The sequence below is a fragment of the Trichosurus vulpecula genome, chromosome 8 (assembly GCF_011100635.1).
Source record: "Trichosurus vulpecula isolate mTriVul1 chromosome 8, mTriVul1.pri, whole genome shotgun sequence".
In the NCBI taxonomy this organism is placed as follows: Eukaryota; Metazoa; Chordata; class Mammalia; order Diprotodontia; family Phalangeridae; genus Trichosurus; species Trichosurus vulpecula.
The window spans coordinates 12,226,332-12,246,572 of record NC_050580.1 but is presented as its reverse complement, the minus strand read 5'-3'; the positions used below and the strand labels follow the sequence as shown (position 1 = coordinate 12,246,572).

Here is a 20,241-nt window from a genome sequence, read left to right as displayed (position 1 = left end):
AATGTCAGTTCTGTTGATTATTCTGTCGTCTCTGAGCAGTCCTGGATTTCCAGAAGGAATGATCAGATGGGGGAGGGGGTGCCTAGTGGGAGGAAGCAGACGCTGACCAGAAGAAGAGAGGAGGGCCAGGCCCAGGCTTTATGGGTTGGGTGCCAAAGCAGAATTCCAGGTGACATCAAAGAGGCTCTCCCCGCCCACCAGCCGATGGCTTGGGGACTGCGGGGGAGAACCAAGACACAGCCAAGCCTGACCTAGAAACAACTCTGACTCACTCAGCTGCTTGCTCCCGTCTGCTCTGCTTCTCCTGAAGCAAGCAATCACAGCAGCAATTTGGGCTCCCAGATTTGCCGTGGTACCACTTCTCTCTCTCCAAGTAGAATTAGTTGGTGCTTTAAACAAAAGAAGATTTTTTTAAAGCCCCAAGTGGAGCCCGATGTTGGGCTAAGCAAGAAATCTGTGCTGGACAGTGGAAGGTTTGATCACCCAGGAGCGAGATGTGGTGGCTTATTGTGATGGCCTGGCTTCTCCCAGGACATGCAGACTCCAGACTCATGGGGCCCAAGGCTGTGGACCCTGAGGCATTCATGAATATCGTAAGTTCGGTTTGTCCATAATATTCAAGACAGAACAATGGGTTCCCAGGCCATTCCATGGACCTCTGTCCTGTTTGATGCTTGTGAATGGGGTGGGGGAGGGGGGGAAGGGCTTGTGTGTGTGTGTGTGTGTGTGTGTGTGTGAGAGAGAGAGAGAGAGAGACAGACAGAGAGAGAGAGAGACAGACAGAGACAGAGACAGAGACAGAGACAGAGGTACACCTGTTGTGTCTGGTCAGCCTCCTTTGGTCACTGTCCCTGGAAGGAAAGGGGTCTTTGTTCATGTAAGAGCATTTTTGAAATAACTAGAAGTGCCGGGTCTTTTTCAAAGTTTTAGCTACTTCCCTCACCATGTGCCACACAGTCTTCTGTCTTCCTACCTGGGCAGGGCCCAGAGGGGCTAATTCAGCCCCTTTCTGGACTCCTCACCCAGGATGCCCACTTTGATGCTGCCCTATGATGCAAAGAAGGGCTCGGGGTAATGGGAGAGAAGGTCATTGGGTGGGGGGAGCTCTTTAATCCTAACACTAAGCTGCCCGACCACTAGCTTGCTTCAGCTCTTCATGCCACTTCTTCCCCTCGCCCTTACTGACAGATCTTCATTCTTGCTAGAATCAGAAGACATGGGTTTGAATGGTGGCTATTTCTGCAGCCCTAGGTAGGTGACATCCCCTTTCAAGCCCTGGGCAGATGATATCCCCTCTCTGAGCCTTGGGTAGGTGACGTCCCCTCTCTAAGCTCTGGGCAGGTGATGTCCCCTCTCTGAGCCTTGAGCAGGTGATGTCCCCTCTCTGAGCTTTGGGCAGGTGACATCACCTCTCGAGTCTTGCTTCCTCTTCTTTCAAACTGGACTGTGAGAATAGAGGATCCCCAAGGTCCCCTCCAGCCCCACGATCCTGGGGTCCAGCTCATCTTCTAGGCACATAGTTATTTCCAGATGTATGTAAGCTAAGCCCAGGGCAGCTGCACTTATTTCAAACCGGTTACTCTGTAATGGTCCCATAGGAAGGATGCTGGATTTGTAGACACAGAACTAAAGCTAAAGTCTCAGCTCTGTTATTCACTACAGGTGTGACTTAGGGCAAGGCCCCTAATCTTCTGGGCATCATGTGAGTCCCACGAGAGCAGGGAGCAGATTGGTTTTCCCCACTTTATATCCCCAGCAAATAGCACAGTGTTTGGCAAATGCTGTTCAGTCGTTTTCAGTCATGTCCAGCTCTCCATGGCTCCATTTGGAATTTTCTTGGCAAAGATACAGGAGTGGTTTACCATTCCTTCTCCAGCTTTTTTTAGATGAGGAAACTGAGGCAAACAGGGTGAAGTGACTTGCCCAGGGTCACACAGCTAGTCAGTGTCTAAGGCTGGATTTGAATTCAGGAAGAGGAGTCTTCCTGACTCCAGACCCAGAGCTCTATTTACTGTGTCACCTGGCTGCCCTTGGCAAATAGTAAATAATAAATGCTTTTTCATTCACTCACACTTTCATTTAGTGGCTAGAGCTCTGGACTTGGAGGCAGGAAGACCTCAGTTCAAATCCTAGCTTCTCTCAGCCTCCATTTCCTCTCCTGTGAAATGTGAAGAGTAACAGCAATAACCTCCTAGCATCGCTCAAAGCATCACCCAGCTTGATGTCTCCAGTGCCCTGTGGGCCTTGCTATGCCATAGAAATGTAAGCTGTCATTATGCTTATCTGGAAAGGAAGAGTTGATCTCTACTGCCCTCTCAAGGTCTAAGTCCTAGGACCCATCTTCTTCCTCCCATTTCTAACTTGTTTTACTCTTAATATTCCGTTGGTGATCCTATAGCCAAGATGGTTAGAACATTGTCTAAAGTGAGAATTAGCAGGCTCTGAGTGAGAATCCGAGAAAGTTTACTTTAAAAAAAAATTAAAAGCACATCGTTGCATCTATTTGGGCTGCTCAGGAGATCTCGGCTTCTTCCTGGGTACCAAGCGATGCTCTACGTAGGCGTGACCGCCAACAAGCCAGGCTAAACCAAGTGATGGTCTAGTGGACAGTCCAATGGAGCTCATCAACCTTTAAAAACAACAGCTGGCATTTACAAAGCACTTTACAGTTATTATTGCATGTGACTCTCACAATGACCCTGGGCGGTGGGTGCTATTTTGTGATCTCCATTTTATAGATGAGAAGACTGAGGCACGCAGAGGTTTGGAGACTTGCCTCGGGTCATATGGTAGTAAATGTCTGGGCCAGATTTGACCTGAGCTCTTCCTGACTCCAGACCCAGAGCTCTAATCACTGAACCCCCTCATGCCAATGCTGACTGATCCCAGTCACCTCAACGTGCAATCATTCCATGACGATAAGACACTCGGATACCGGGGAAGAAGTCCTTTCTTCACCCAGGAGTTATGTTCTCGTGATGGCAGAGGTTTAAATATTTGTAAACATTCATTCAATAAGCATTTATTAAACTCCTAGTGTGTGCATGGTCCTGTGCCATACATACTACATCTCTCAAGGGATTTTAGAAGTCAAATAGACCAACTCTTTCATTTCACAGATGAGGAAACTAAGGTCTGGAGAGGTTTTAACTTGTCCTCAATCCCGCAGAGAACAAATGGCTGAGCTTAAATTCAAGTCCAGGTCCTCTGGCTCTAAATTCAATACCCTTTCCACTGGGCCAAGCCTCCTCCAGGTTAGACTCAGAGCTACAACAAGAAATGCTTGTGTGGGGTAAAGTAAATGCATGCACACGCAGACGTGAATACACACACACATACACACACACACACACACACACACACGCACGCACGCACGCACGCACACACACACATGTACACACACCTATGTTTGAGCTCACATGGGATGCCACCTGCCACATACTAGATTCCTATTTTAACTAATCATTGTTGCAAACTAGGTGCAAAGCTTGGGTTTTTCAAATGCTGATAGAGTCCCCTAAATGTTGGATCTTTAAGGCAAACACTAGGTCACCCTACCTTAGTTACAACTCTAAAAAAAAAGTCAGCTTAACAGCTAGAAAGGTTCATAGAGATCTATTCAACCCTCCCAGTTTACTGAAGGGAAAACTGAGGCTTGCTGAAGGTTGGCAGTGCCCACTGGTAAAGGCTAGGCCTAAGGCTGGTCCTGCAGACCCACCCTCTCAGCTTTTGAGGGGGATAGGAAATGTTGCCCCTTCTGACAAGCCTGAGCAGAAAGTTCTGCTTTCTTTCCACAGAGTGAGATCATCCAGCACCATGGCTACCCCTGGGAGGAGTATGAGGTGGCCACAGAAGATGGCTACATCCTGACAGTCAACAGGATTCCTTGGGGCAAAGACCCTCCTGAGGATCCAGGTAGGAGGCACCTCGTTGGTGGTGGTGAGGATGCCCTCCACTTGGATGGAGCTTCTCTGAGAGAACTAGAGTATGTTCTGAGAGCTCCACAGAGCCCGGCAGGGATGCATCTCAGACTCTCCATCTTGAGGATGCCCAGATGCCTGGGCACTCATGCTAAGTGGTGCCACAGTGGAGACAGGGCTGGGCCTGGAGGCAGGAACACCCGCGTTCAAGTCCAGCTTCAGACACTCATTCCTTGCGTGTCCCTGGGCAGTCACTTATCCCCTCTCCACCTCAGTTTCGCCAACTATAAAATGGAGGTTATAACACCACCTAGCTCCCAGGGTTGTTGTGAGGATCACATGAGATCATATTTGTAAAACACTTAGCATAATTCCTGATGCCTGGCAAGTGTTTAATAAACTCTTGTTTCCTTCCTGCAGCCATACGAGGCAGGCATCCTCTGCCTACTTGGTGTTTTGTCTGAAAAGCAATTTCATGTCCTTTTTGGTGGGCAGGGGACACATGATGGTTAAAAGAAAAGCATTTTCAAGTAGAATTTCCCCTTTACAACTTCTAAGGTTTTTTTTAGATTTGTCTGGTAAATCTAAGACTGTAAATCTCAACGTCCCCCTTTCTATCCTCGTTGTCCACCTTTTAATACTCCAGTATCCAGCAGATGTGTGTATTTAATAAGATCAAATTTAATGGAGGTAAATTTAAGTCTTTCACAGGTTCAAGGTTCAGGGTTGGGCTAAAATGCCCTTGGAACAGACAATAAAAACCAAATGGATTCAACTGGAAGTTGTCATTCCAGTTTTTCCAGGAGTTTCATTTCCCTACAGTTTAAGAGGATAACCTGAATTGCCTGAAGGAGTACACCACAGGCTAATAGCCATGCTGATTTTGGTGTTCTGCTGGGCTCCCAAAGTGCAAATTCTATAGCTACTTGTCTTCAGGCTCAGCATCATTCCTCATTTCTCTAGTGAGGCCCAATCTCCCCTCCAATATGGTGGCCATTCGTGACATCTGAACTTTTTTTCTTTTCCCTTCTAGGGTCAAGGCCAGTGGTGTTACTGCAACATGGTTTGCTTGGTGATGCAAGCAACTGGATCCTGAATCTTCCTAACAACAGCCTGGGCTTCATCCTGGCCGATGCTGGTTATGACGTGTGGATGGGGAACAGTCGAGGAAACACCTGGTCCTGCAAACACAAGACTCTCTCGGTCGACCAAGATGAGTTTTGGGCTTTCAGGTAGATGGGGATGTTGGGAATAATGGCGGAACTGTGGATGCTGTGGAAGGAGCCAGTTAACTAGCGAAGAGTCAAGCAAGGGTCGTTGACTCTTGACATACTTGAGTCATGTATATGGTAGCCCTCCCAACCCCACATCAACTGTATTGACTAACATCTTCTATTAACATCCTCTGGCCTCGAGGAGTTTATATTCTAATGGGAGTGATAATATGAAATAACTTTGTATGTACAAATTATATATACCAAATATATATCTTGTATTTATATAAAATTATAACATAATATAAATATATAAAATATAATATAATAAATTATAATAAATATATAAGTTACAGTAAATATATCATATAATTAATTATATTTATACTACAACTAAATTATATTACAATAAATTATATTAAATATATGACATAATATACTATAATTATAATATATTTGGTATATATCAAATGAATGAGACGTAATCTCAGAGGGAAGACACTGGTGGGGGGAGGGGGGATGGCTAGGAAAGGACTCTCCAAAAGATGGGATTTGAGCTGAGTCTTGAAGGAAGTCAGGGAAGTCAAGAGATAAGATGAGGAGAATATTCTAGGCATGGAGGACTCTGTGGCAAGTGTCCTCGACACAGATACAATAAGTAATCCTGGTTATAACCTCTGAGTGCTCTAAGAACTCGATGAACCTATAAATCACAGAGAAGTTACTGACCTACTTTATTTATTTTTGATATTTTGATAACTTCTTCAATAGGATTGATTTCCTTTCCAATCCTATATTTTTATTTTGTACATTTAAAATACAGGCCCATGGGCTTTATTTTGTGCATTTGAAAATGGGGTCCATGGGCTTCTTCATTCAAAGATGGGGTCTATGGGCCTCTCCAGAATACCAAAGGGGTCCCTAACACACCCGTGAAAGGTTAGGAGCCCCTAGCATATGGAGTGTCCTCACTTAGAAACCAAGGAAACCACAGCCCCAGGCCCTAGCTCCAGCCCTGATCATGACAACAGTCATTACAGAGATGCTTTCAGTGATTCTACAGAAGATGGGCCTGCATCCTAATAGTCTTTATTCAGAAACAAAAAGCAGTCATCTCATCTCAGCACCAAAATCTGTATGTTCATAATAACAGGCCAGTGACTTGTCTCCAGGTCACTTCTCTGGCCAGAAAGAGGAATAAATCAGGATAACAATACAAGCATTTGTTTGATACTTTGTGACGGTGATGTCAAACTCCAGTGGAAGCAGGAGCCCTAGTCAGAGTTGCTTCCTACATCAATGGGGCATGGTGCGTGCTCTATAAAAAAGGTATTACCGATGATTCCTGTGCTGGGTAATCTGGAAAGATGAGAACAGTTGGGGTCTTGGTCAGTTCCATAGACCCAGCCAAATGCCTGTTGGCTTGGGCCATCCGCTGAAGGGCACGCTTCAGTGACCATGAGCTAGATCCAGTCCATGGGACTCATGGCTGAACTGCTCCCTCCTAAAGATCCTTGTAAATATCTGGCTTGTGTTTTGTTCTTAAACAATGTTCTGTTCCCAAAACAGGAATGGTAATCTTTGCATAAAACTTTCTTTCCCCTTGTAGTTATGATGAGATGGCTAGGTTTGACCTTCCAGCAGTGATAAACTTTATTTTGCAGAAAACGGGCCAGGAAAAAGTATTTTATGTCGGCTACTCACAAGGAACCACAATGGGTACGTTGAATGGGGAGCAGATTTGTAAGTTAATCACCTCCACAGGAACATCAAACCTTAGGTCAGAGCCTCACTATATCTCTTCTCCTGTCTCATCCTCCCACACCTTCCTTATACTCCCTCCTCCACACACCTGTCAGTCTTTAAATAGAGAGTGAGGCTGATGACTTACAGCTCTACCTCGCTTAAATCCAATTCACGCACAAGTCAAGACATCACTCATGATGTCATTGGTCCCCTTCATGAACAAAGGACGAAGGACTCCTTAAACACAAATCTGAATGCACCAGTGCCTTCCTGTGGCCTCTAGGTTAAAATACAAAACCTAGAATTAAAAGCCCTCCACAGTCAGGCTCCCATCTACCTTTCCAGGATTAGATCATGCAGCTGTAGCCTTCCATAGGCTCTCTGTTCCAGTCAACCTGGCCTGCTGGCTGTTCACAAGGTGTCCCCCGTACCTGGACCACACTCATTCCTCATGGACCCACTAGCTTCTTTTGAAATACAAGCAGCTCAGATACATTTTTATGTCAATATAATTCTTTGGTAATTCTCTGTATTTTGTTCTATTCTGTAAAAAAAAAAAAATATTTTGGAAGGTGTCCACAGAATTCAGCAGACCACCATAGGGAGCCATGCAACCAAAAAGGTTAGGAATACCTTATCTAGACCAACTCTCCCATTTAACAGATATGTAAACTGAGACTCTGTATTTCAATAACTCTTTAGTGGCTCCCTGTGACTTACTGAGTAAAGTTCAGATTCCTCCATCAGTCATCTAAGGCCTTTCGTGATTTGGTGTCTCTGAGGCTTTCTGTTCTTACTTCATTATTAGTCCTATTGCTAACTCCTTCACTTTACAAAGGACAGTGAACCTCAGAAAGAGGAACTGACCTGCCCAAGGCCATGCATTCATCATGAAATAAAAACAGTTGAGGCAAGATTTCCCAACCTCCCATACTCTTTTTTCATGTACCAAGACTGGCACAGCCTCCTGGTATCCTGTACCCCCCAGGGTAACCATTCCAGCATAGTGGATTTGATATCTAGAGCCCAGGGGCAGTCAGACCACCCCCCCCCCAGGCCAAGTCACATGCAAAGCCTCTGCAGCTTGGTCAGACTTCCAGGGCACATGCTTGCCTGGCAGACGCTTCCTGACCCCGAGTCATCTCTGTGCCAGGATGAGGCATTGAGGGCTTGAAAAATCCATTTCAAATGAACTGCCTGAAGTCAGGCAGAGGCTGGCTGAGCATGGGCTAAAATTTCAGCCCAAGAGCTTCATTTATCAGCAAACAAATCTTTATAGGAGATACAGCCCTGGGTGCATCGAACACAGCCAAGTGCAAGGTCCTCTTCTAATTAGCCAGGAGTGAGTCAAGGCTTTACTCTTTTCTAAAAAGCTATGTGCCTCAGTTTCACAGACAGGATAATGGGATCACCTGCAGTCCCTCCTTAGATGGGCACAAGACCCTTGACCAGGGCACTGTTAATGCAAGGAATGGTGAACATCCAAGACAGCTATCTCAAAAAGACAGGAGGTCATTGGGTCATCAATATGGAGCTGGCAATGACCTTAGAGGCCATCCAGTCCATACCCTCCCCCCATTTTACAGATGAGAAAACTGAGACCCAGACTGGGGAAGGGGCTTGCCCAGAGGCACACAGCTGGCATCTGAGGCAAGATTCAAAGCTAGGATCTCCTGATTCTAAGGACTTTCCAAGTCCACCTGTACTCCGCCACTCTGCCAGGACTGTCTTGGAGCTACGGTAGGAAGTGAGTTCTGCTTCTCTCTGCTTTTGATGCTATCCAAGGTCAAGAAAGGACAGTTGGGTTTTGTTTTTGTTGTTTGTTGTTTCCCCTGCCCTGGGTTGTATAAAATAAGGCGGGGAAAAGATCTTCACAAGGGTATAGGAACTGATCATGACAAAGGTATAGAAATGTGGCGTATTTCCATCAAGATCCTGAGCCTGCTATTCATTTTCACTAAAGGGAACTTGACAAGCTAATAATTGGGAGGGGGCATCATACAGTGGTTAAAGAGTCAGCCTAAGGGTTAGGAAGACCTGGGTTCAATTCTCACTTCTGCCACATCTGGCTGTGTGACTTTGAGACAGAGACCACTTCCCACAGTTTCATAGTGCTAACATAGTGCCTGGCACATAGTAGGTGCTTAATAAATGCTTCTTGATTGACTATCTAGGCAACTCTGAAATGAGGAGTTGCAAAGAAGGAGCCTCTCTACTTGGAAGGGAAAGTTACTTCCTGGGAGCTCCATACTGACAAAGTCACATGTCCAGTAAAAAATAAAAATAAAAAAGAAGTTAAGAGAGAAGTGCTTGCTCCCTTGGAGTACTTGGCATGCATTGTTCCACCTAAGCCTCATTGGTGACACATCAGTGAGGGAGGGGCTAGAGACACTGAGGCTCATAAGGGCACATAGCTTGCATCAGAGGTGAAATGTGAACTCGAGTCTTCTGGACTCCAAGTCCAGCGTTCTACCCTAACTGCCTGTCAATAGTTAACGTGAGATTGGCCAAAAGCTTCATTCTAATTTGCATCCAATTCTACCCCAGAATCCTTTGTGAAACCCACCCTCTCACTCCAGGCTATTTATCAAGACACCAAGATGGAGGGTGCAAGCTAGCTCATGTTTCTGGGTCCAAACTGTTAGGGATGGGACAGAGTGGAAACCCCCAATGTGGACAGGCTCACCTCTTCGAAGCTACAGGCACTCCCTCCTCTAAGCCTGAGGGGTGAGGCCTAGGGGTGGACTCTGATAGGCCCTCCTCACCCATCTCTTCTGCCCCCACAGCCTTCATAGCATTTTCCACGATGCCTGAGCTGGCCCAGAGAATCAAAATGTATTTTGCTTTGGCTCCGATTGCCTCAGTTAAACACGCGAAAAGCCCTGGGACCAAATTCTTGCTCCTGCCAGAGATAATGATCAAGGTAAGTGATCCCTCAACTCACCCATGGCCAGTTAGGAAGGAATTCAGTCAGAGGCAGAGAACATCTGCTCGGTCAGACAAGACTCTTCAGGTCTGCTGGGACCCTCCCAACAAGAAGCAGGGAGGCAGGCAGTCCTGGCACACGCTTCTTCGTTCTACCTGTCTGCCAGCAGGTGTCAAACTGACATTGCTAAAACACGGCTCTAACCAGGTCACTCCCTCCCTAAAAATCATCCATGGCTCCTTGTGGCTGCTAGGATAAAACTGAAAATCCTCAGGCCTCTACAATCTCTCTTTCCAAGCTTGCATTATTATTTTTCTCTTCATACACGCTCCATTCCCCTAAAACTGGACTTCCAGCTGTTCTCCATGAAAGACATCCCTTCTCTCCCCTCTTCGTCTTTTTCTGTCCCTCCCATCTAGAAGAACTTCCCTCTTTGTCTCCCTAGCTTAGCACAGTACAAGGCACATAGTAGGTGCTTAGTAAAAATTGACTAATTGATTCGCTTGTCCCAGGGTGTATTTGGCAAGAAGGAATTTCTTCATCAACATAAGTTCCTCCGGCCATTTTTCATCCACCTCTGTGGCCAGATCATCCTGGACCAGCTCTGCAGCAACATCATCCTGCTCCTGGGAGGATTCAACACCAACAATCTGAACATGGTAGGAGGCTGAGCTGCCTGGGTTGGTATCTTGAGGCTCAGGTGGGAAGCCACCAAATTGCTGGGGGCGGGGAGAGAGGGGGAATGAGGATCCCACTCTGTGTCCCATCCCTCACAGTTAGGACCCCAAAACAATGAGCTAGCCTGCATCCCAAGACTGCATTGTAAAGATGCATCCCTGAGGACACACTACAAGAGACAGTCCCTCATTCATTCAACCAACATCAGCTAAGCCCGTTCGATAACAGTATGGGCAAGTCATTTAACTCCTCAATGCTCTGGACAGCTCTCTGAGACTTTAAATTGAAAAGGAGGTGCTGACACACATGGGGAAGAGAGTTTCCTAAAATGGAAGTTCTCTCTATCAATAAAAATCATAAATCTGGTCTCTAATGCAATCCTATTTAAGGGTTAAAAGACACTTTCCAATCATTATCTTGTTTGTTCTTCTTACACTCCTCCTACCCACCCTCCCATGAGGAATGTGCTACAGATATTATCCTCTCCATTTTATGGATGAGAAAGCTGAGTTTCAGAGAATGCAATGCCTTGCTCGGAATCACGCAGTCATTAAATGCTGGGGGTAGAATTTGATCCAAGGTCTCTCCAGAGTCACAGTCAAGGGCCTTTTCCACCATGTCACATTATTAGGCAGCTAGCTCACAGGGCTGGACTTGGAGTTAAGAAGACCTGAGTTCAAATCTTACCTCTGACAATAACTGGCTGTGAGACGTTGGGTAATCAATTCAATGTCCTTGTCAAATGAGTACCTGGAGGATCTCCCCATCTGCAGAGAATGTGGACATCCATGTGGACTCTGCCTGGGGTATCCTTATGACAGCGGCAAATCCCTTGGGCTATCGTATGACCCCACAATGCACAGGTGTCTCCAGTTGATGTCTCACTTGATACCCATAATCCAAGGATTTCAAAAAATGGTGTCTCTGGGGCAGCAAGCTGGCTCAGTGAGTAGAGTACCAGTCCTGCAGTCAGGAGGACCTGAGTTAAATCCATCCTCACTTACTAGCTGTGTGACCTTGGACAAGTCACTTAACCCCAATTTCCCTGCCTTCCCCACTTCGAAAAATAAATGGTGTCTCTATGGGTCCATTGACCCAGGAATCTGATACAAACCCAATGTGTGCTTCTGACTCCTTGGGGGAAGAGAGATGTTAAGGCTAGACTTTGCTCTAGTCATGTGGCCTCTGTGATCAGCAAACAAGGAGCACAGAGGAATCTTGCATGTTCTAGTGATCATCACCTCAGGACAAGCTGGCAAAGAGACTTGGGTTATTTTGTGACTGGTTGGCCACTAGGTGGCAGATACTTTGGTTATGGCAGCCCATGAAGTCGTAAGTTAGTCTATACACACTGTACACACACAGGCACACCGCATTATCTGGAGTCTGTTGGTTTAATTAATGTTGGTGCAGGCCTCTCTAATGAAGATTCCAAACCCTCTCTGCTTAATTCATGGTTTCCAGGAATCGCCACATTCCTAAATTGTCGCCAAAACATTCACTCCCCAGCACCAACCTCATGATGGCTTCTCTGAATGTAGGTTGACTGGCCTTTAGACAGTGGTCCATCCCCAGGTCCATCCTGAAGCCTTGTAGGTTTCACAGGACTGGAAAGAGCTTTTCTCCACTGGAATAACCTTCAAGAACCCAAGGTCACCTCCACAGAAGAGTGAAGCTCAGAGGAGGACTCTGAAAATGGGCACGCAGTCAATTTTGATCAACTTAATCAAGAAGCATTCATTAAATGCTTGCTGTGTGCCACACACTTTGCTAGGCACTAATGACATAAAAACAAAAATTAAGTAATTGTTATGCTCAAGGAACTTATATTTTATCACAGGTTGTAACATGTTTGTAGAGATGTGTCTAAAAATAATTGGTCATCCCAGGTCTCCATGGCCCATTCCAATAGCCTTCAAAGCTGCATCTGGTATTTCTATGCAGAATGGCTGTTGTGAATCAAATATTCATGTCTGCTAATTAAGGATCGGTGATTTAGGGCTAAAATGGACCTCAAAAGATACCCAGTTCAAGTTCCATATTTTACAAATGAGGAAACTGAGGCACAGGAGGCTATGGGACCAAAGTCACACATGTAGTAGGCACCACATTTGGGGCTGAGCCTGAATTCTCTTATCTCATTTATACAAAATCATGATCAAGGGCCCAGAGATGATCAAAGGAAGCAAGAACCAAAACATTAACAATGAAAAGTTTTGTTTTTTTTTAATCACTAAAAGTCAGAGGAAGTCAAACAAAAACTGAAATCACTAAAAAAAAAAAAAAAAACTAAAAAAAAAAAACTTAAAATGTCTTAGGCTCTAAAAGAGGTTTTTAGCCTGATGTCCAGAAATGTGTTTTTCAGAAATATTTTGACAGCTGTATTTCAATGTAGTTGGTTTCCTTCATAACCCTTTGCATTTTATCATATGCATTTAAATGCATTTTTCTGAGAAGAGGTCCTGAGGTTCTAATGCCAAGAGTCCAAGGGGTCTAGGACATAGCAAAGAAGCCCTTAGCTTTAGAGGACCTCATTTACTAATGGTCCTCCTCATTTTTCTTTCAATTTCTCCCTACTTTGATCGGTTGCTTCCATTCCTTACCTGGGGACAGCCTTTCCACACATGGAGATACTCCTAAAGAGAAAAGAATAGCCCCAGAGAGCTATGAGTCAGGGCCCTCAGCAGAAGGGATCCAGCCCAGCTTGCTGGGCTTGTACCCCATTAGTCACTTGATGATCTAGGCTTCCTTCCTGCTTCCTTGCAGAGCCGAGCCAACGTTTATGTTGCCCATACCCCAGCTGGAACATCTGTTCAGAACATACTGCACTGGAGCCAGGTAAGGCTGCCTATGTCTTGATCACTGCCACAGGCCTTCACATCGGGTCTGGTGAATGTTTAGGGGATTGAATCAAATGATGGCCTTTTGAAGCCTAAGTATTTATTTATTTGTGTGTATGTAGATGTGTAAATAGGTAGGCATGTACCTGAACATCCAATATAGCCGCCATCACACGGGGTTAATCTTAGAGTTCATCACAGTGCCTAGTGCATAGTGTTTCTTAAATGCTTGTTGACCTGACTTAATCTGTAAAGATCTTTGGCTACATTAAGAGAAGTCTTGCCTCCAGGATTAGGGATGGGTCAGTGCACTAGAGCCTACCCTGCACAGATCACAACTGGGCCACCGTGATTATTTCTGAGCATCATAGTTTTAGGACACTCTTCAGCCAGAGTGTCCAAATGACAGCAGTCAGTTTGTTGAAAGACCTTAAATTCATGTGTATGACACACAGTAGGCATTTAATAAATACTTGTTGATTTATTAACTAACTGATCAACCAGTAGATGGAGCTGGGGGGTGGGGTTTAGCCCAGAAAAGAAAAGACTCAAGGGAGACCTGCTCACTGTCTACTTGAAGAGCGGGCATGTGGGTTAAAGTGGTTCTGTTTGGCCCCAAATGAGGGATTCAGGAACAGCAATGGAAGAAAGGGTCAGAGCAGTCCAACCCCAAGTGGAATGGAGAGGTAGTGGGTGCCCCTGATTGGCAGTCTTCATGCAGAGGCTGCATCACCAACCAGCTGGGTTTCTCGAGCAGGAGGACAGATTTTTTTCATGGATAGATTGGCCCAGATTGCCCCTGGGTGCCTTTCCACCTGAGCTCCTGTGATGCTGTGAGAAGAGAACTGACCTTGGGGAGACACATGGTGAGATCCTCAGCATTGGTGTGTAACTGGGACATGCTCAGAGGGGATCTCAGTGGCCCAACCCTGGTTCCCTTTCCCTCACTACATCCATGTGAGCTCAGTAAAGGGGTCTTGATAGCCATCCATTCATTGAATATATCCTACCCCAGTTCCCAGACAGTGTAAGGGGCTTTATGGAGGAAGCAAATGTGTGTTTCCAATTCCCGTACACACTTTAACAAATACACAACAGTTTTATGCGTGAGTTCATTTTTAACATTGTGTTCACTTATTTGGATTCACTGTCGTCAAGGGTTGCTTTGAGTGGTTTTGGCCAACTCAGGTTAAGGTCGCTCTCTCTCTCGGCCCCTAACAATTGGATAGAAGGGTACCTTCATCAATAGAATCCCAACCACTTAACACTCAACAAACCTTTGTTAGGAAGTCAGAGAATCAGGGGCAGTTTGGTAGCAAATGGATAGAGCACTGCCCTGGAGTCAGGAAGATCTGAGTTCAAATCTGGCTTCAGATATTTACTAGCTACGTGACCCTGGGTAAGTCACTTAATTCCAATTGCCTCCAAAAAAGGAAAAAAAAAAAGAATGGTTTAAAAAAAGTCAGAAAGTCACAGAATCTCGGAGCTGGAGGGGACAGGCATCTGGCCCCATCTGTAGATAAACAAGAATAATATCCCTGACACATGATTCCCTGTCCTACCTTGGCTTGAGGACATCCAGTGACAGGAAAGCTACCAGCTCCAAGGCCAGGCCAGGCCATTTGGGGACAGCTCTCAGTGATGAGAAGTCTGTCCTAAGACCACCCCAAATTTTCATTTTCATATCTCACATCCATTACCCCTAGTTCTGTCCTGGGGGCGGGGGGAGTGGTGTGCAAACAGAAATCTGATCCATTTTCCCCAAGACAGCCTTTGAGTACTTGAAGACACCATCATGCCCTTCCCCCCATTTCTCTTGTCTACCTTACATATCCCCTATTCTTTCAATCAGTTCTCAGGTGGGATGAACTCAAGGCTCTTCACTATTTTTAATTGTCTTCTTCTAGAAGCTTCCCAAAAAACTAATATCCTTCCTAAATGAGGCCCCAGAACAGAATGTAACAATCCAGGTGTGGCCTGAGCAGGACATAGTACAGTGGGCTCTCTCACCATTCTGGGACTGGATACTATGACTTTCCACCAGACTTTCAATTTTTCGGCTGCCCCATCACACTATTGACATTTTTTGAGCTTGTGGTCCAATGAATCCCTCAGATCCTTTTTTCAAAAGTTATCTATCATGCTTCCCCCATCTTGTGCTTGTGAAGTCAGTTTTTTTCTACTAAAGAGTGAGATTTTACATTTTCCCCCAGTAGATTCCACCTAATTACATTTAGCAAAATGTTCTAGCCTGTCAAATTCTTTTTGAATCCTGACTCTGGCAGACACTGCATTATCTACCTTTCCCAGCTTAGTGTCATCTGTATATTTGATAAGGATCCCACGCTATATCTTTGTACACAACACTGGTTACAAAAAGACCAGTTAGGGCCAATGTCAGATTTTGGAGGCACTCTACCGGAGACCTCTTTACAAGCTGACAGCAAACCCATCAAGTGAAGTAGCATTTATTAAGCACCTACTGTGTGCTAGCCACAGCACTCAGTGCACTAACTTTTGGAACCAGCTACTCACCAACTATTTAATCTACTCAGTGTCGGGTGCTGAGAGAGGCATGTAGCTGAAAAACTCATGTTCCTCACCTTTAAGGAGATTGTAACTGAGGGGAAGAAATTAGACCTTGGTTTCCCGATTTTGTGTCCTCTCAGTCCATTCCTCTCTTACAGGAAGCAGATGGGCATTCCATTTCCAGTCCCCAAGCATTTTGTGTTAATGTTGCCTTCTTCTTCTTCCTCTAAGTCAGTGAATTCCGGAGAGCTCCAAGCATATGACTGGGGAAGTGAAACCAAAAATCTGGAGAAATGCAATCAGGTAGGAAAAAATACTACCTCCTGAAAGTAGGTCCCCATCATTGGAAAGTTGTACAGTTGCAGCATCCAAAGGAAAGGATGGACTACCTGGAGATAAGGAGGCTTTGCTGCACTTGGAGGAGACAGGAAAGAGTAACATCCAAGGTCAGACTCATCAAATGTCCAAGCTGGAAGGGACCTTAGAATTTGTCAAATCCAACCCTTTTTACAGAGCAAGAAACTGAGGGCTAGGCAGTGGGCTAGTAATTTGCCCAAGGTCACCTTAGTAGCAGTTAGAAGAGCCAGGACTGACATCCAGGTCCTGGTTCCAGATGCATCACTCTCTCCCCTCTACCACACTACCCCTTTGAATGAATCCCTTCTATTCTTCACATTTTATTTGAATAGGGCCAGATATTCCTCCCATAACTTGAGTACAAATAAGAAAGTCCAGGTAATTGAAGAATCTGACTAATTGAATTCCCATTAATTGGTTTGTTAGTCAGTCAGCTAGCATTTATTAAGCCCTTTCCATGTATCAGGCATTGTACTAAGCATTTGGGATACAAAGAAAGGCAAAAAGACAAAAACAAAAAACCATGCCCTGCTCTCAAGGAGCCTCATACTATTTATGGAGTCATAATGATTTCTAGAGAAAGCTGAAAAGATAGAAAAATGGAAGAAGGAAAAAAGTAGATATCTTATGAGTTTAAAAAATCATTTTTTAAAGAAAGAAGAATCCCTACCCTTCCAAAGAAAATGGATTTGAAATTTTATTTTTTCCTGTATTTTTTTGTTATGGGCAGGATAATTTATGGTCATTTACAAAGAAGTACATGATGGGAGTGAACAGGATAAAGAATGGGGCAAATAGAGAACGAGACAGGAGCTTTGGTGCAAAGGATGTTATCAGAGAAACATTTGATTTGAGAAACTATTGACTTGTCATACAGTGAGAGCATAGGGTGGCAGGAGGACAGTCTCTGTATTCCAGTGGTTTCTCTTTGATGAAAAGAGAATTCAGAGACTGCTCTGAATACCTTGGCCAGTGGTCCTGGGGCAGATTTATGGTAGGACATGGCCAAGAGCTGGATGGTACTGGTGTAAATGTGTTGTGACCTGCATCATTAGAGGGAAATGTCTACATCAGTATTAGAGTATTAGATAATAATTTAAATTTTTTAGAATTTATTAAGCCTTATTGTTATATGTTATTATTTTTATTTTTATGGTTTGTGAATGCCATTCAAGAAAATATTCTTTTTTCTTCCTAGCCAACTCCTGTGAAGTACCAGGTTAAAGACATGACTGTCCCCATAGCAATGTGGTCAGGAGGTCAGGACTGGCTTTCAGACCCTGATGATGTCCGCATCTTGCTCAGTCAAGTGACCAACCTTGTCTACCATAAGAACATCCCAGAATGGGCTCACACAGACTTCATCTGGGGACTGGATGCTCCACAGCAGTTGTACCAGGAGATCATTGAGATGATGAAACAGAAGGAAATGAGCCTTTCCCTGGAAAATGCTGGAAGGTCCCCAATGGAGATGCTCTGACATGGAGGAGCCCCAGGTCCATGGGGAACTATGGATGGGAGTAGGGGGGTTGCAGGAAAAGAGAGGAAGGGGACTTAGCCTATGTCTGCTTTCCTTGATGATTTTCTCAATTTGACACTAGAATTGACATGAATGCTTCTTTTGTGTTAATAAAATTATTATTTGTCTTGGGGAGAAATATGGAAATCCTTGAACTGTGCTCTGTTCACCTGCCTGAAAAGTGTGGCTGCTCAAAGTAGCCTGAAGGAAGAATCAAAGAATCAACTAGATTATGGGTTAGGTATATATATATATATATATATATATATATATATATATATATATATATATATATATGTATATAGCATATATTGTTGCCTCAATTATCCAGATATTTTAGGGTGAAAGGGCCTGGAGGTCCTGAGTCAGAGGTAGGTAGGAACTGGTTTAAAAGATGTCTCTATAAAAAAGTCATCATTCTAACCAAATCTATACATTGAGAATATCAGATCAAGAGAAGCAACGAATGTCAGAGGTCACCTCCTCATGGACTCCTCGGGTTTCTGAACTGCAAGAAACCTCAGAGGTAGTCTAGTCCAACTCATACCTGAGAATGAATCCCCTCTACCACCTCCAACCCAATGGCCATCCAGGCTCTATGTAGAGGATGCTCATGTAGGGGCAGCTACTACCTCCTGAGGGAGCCTAGTTTATTCTGGGATGGATCTGTATATCAGGTAGGTTTGCTTGTTATCTAGCCCAAATTTGGGCAAAAATTGGGCAGCTAGGTGGCACAGTGGTTAGAGTGCCAGGCCTGAATTCAGGAAGACTTATCTTTGTGAGTTCAAATCTGGCCTCAGATACTTACTAGCTGTGTGACCCTGGCAAGTCATTTAATCCTGTTTGCCTCAGTTTCCTACAAAATGAGTCAGAGAAGGGAATGGCAAACCATTCCAGGGGTCACAAAGAGTCAGACACATCTGAAAAATAGACTGAACAACTGAACAACAACTAAGAGGCAGAGTCTTGACCTAAACCTAGCTCCCCTGACTCCATGTTCTCTGTTCCCCTACATTGCACTGAGGCCTGAGGTCCCAAGGCTGGTTATTGGTACCACAAGCAAAGGGGACCATCTGGAGACAGAAGCAAACCTCTGAAAATGGAGGCAATTTTAATGACAATCATTCTTTTAAAAAAAAAAAGGAAAGTCAACTTTTGGCTCACAGCTTGGTTGTAAACCCTGAAGTCAGGGGACCTCCACCTGCTTGTGTCTCTGCAGATATTTAGCAAATAGTTGTTTATCTAACCTACAGAGAGGTCATGTGCTATAGGACATAGAGCGTTGGACATCTCAAGTTCAAATTCCACATCTGACACTAGTTTTCTGGGGTCTTTTTGGAAGTTAGGTGGCTCCCTTAGACTGTCTCCTAAAATTACAAATAGAGGAAAATCTGTGCTGGCAGACAGACTACATGTTAACATCACCTAGCCTACATGAGCAAAGTGAAGAATGGAAGTCAGTATTCAAATCTCTCCCCTCTCCTGGTCATTCATCTCCATTTCAATTGTGCAGTGTGCGTATGTGTCCGTGTGTGTGTGTGTGTGTGTGTGTGTGTGTGTGTCCGTGTGTGTGTGTGTGTGTGTGTGTGTGTGTGTGTGTGTGTGTGATAAATACATCAGTTCTCTACCTGGACACATCTGAAGAGGTGAAATCCTGAAGAAATCTTAAAACATGGAAGATGAGAAATCTTACATGCGTCTGAGATTTTGTTCAGGGCACAGGGAGGTAGGAAGGTATATTGGTAAGAGCCCTTCCTCTAAGGTCAGAGGACCTGGGTTCAAATCTCACCTCCCCTAGTTGTCTGTGTCTGCCAGACATTATGCCAAGAGCTGGGAATATGAAGAAAGGCTAATAATAATATTCCCTGTCCTTCAGGAGTATAAATAGGGACAAAGGGGCCATTCAGACAGTGTTCTAGGGAAAATCTGAGAAAGAGAGAAGTAAAGATCAGGGAAGGAGGCAGGGAGAAAGTGACCCCTAAGTGGACTCCTGATGGAAAAGAAGGATTTTGACAGGGAGTGGTGAGGAGGGAGGAAGATCCAGGAATCCAGGATGACCTAAGCCGAAGCCCAGAAGCCAGAGACAGCAGGACACAACCAGGAAGATGCCAGACAGTCCAGTTTGGCTGAAATCTAGCGTGTAAAGAGGGGGAATGTGAAATCACCCTGATTGGGGGTTGTTAAAACACTTGGTGGAGTGTCTCGAATACCACACTGACAACTTCCTATTTATCCTAGCACAATCAGGAGTCACCGGATGCTTTTGAGTAGGAGAGCGACGGGACTAGCCCATTGCCTTTTGACCGCTGCCACACTGCCCCCTTCCAGCCGAGCTGGACAGCTCCCTATATGCTGAGCTGGCCACGCCAATTCTCCCGTCCGCACAGTCCCTCTTCCCCTACCCCACTTCAAGCCCCAGCCTGAAATCCGCTCCGCTCCTTCCTCGTCTCTACCGCCTCGAATCCCTCGTTTCCTTGGTAGCTTCCATGCATCTTCCACAGGAAGTTTTTCC

The 20,241-nt window shown here is 45.0% G+C and overlaps 1 protein-coding gene across 1 annotated transcript; it reads left to right on the top strand.

Annotated features, from left to right (window-relative positions):
- The first annotated feature begins 455 nt into the window (after window positions 1-455).
- LOC118828558 (lipase member M-like) lies at window positions 456-17,690 on the top strand. The gene is made up of 9 exons (XM_036735244.1): window positions 456-593; window positions 3,798-3,915; window positions 4,954-5,152; window positions 6,744-6,853; window positions 9,667-9,803; window positions 10,319-10,465; window positions 13,251-13,322; window positions 16,085-16,156; window positions 17,409-17,690. Exons 1-9 carry the CDS (start codon window positions 495-497, stop codon window positions 17,688-17,690), a joined length of 1,236 nt encoding a protein of 411 aa, XP_036591139.1. The 5' UTR covers window positions 456-494.
- Window positions 17,691-20,241: the final 2,551 nt, after the last annotated feature.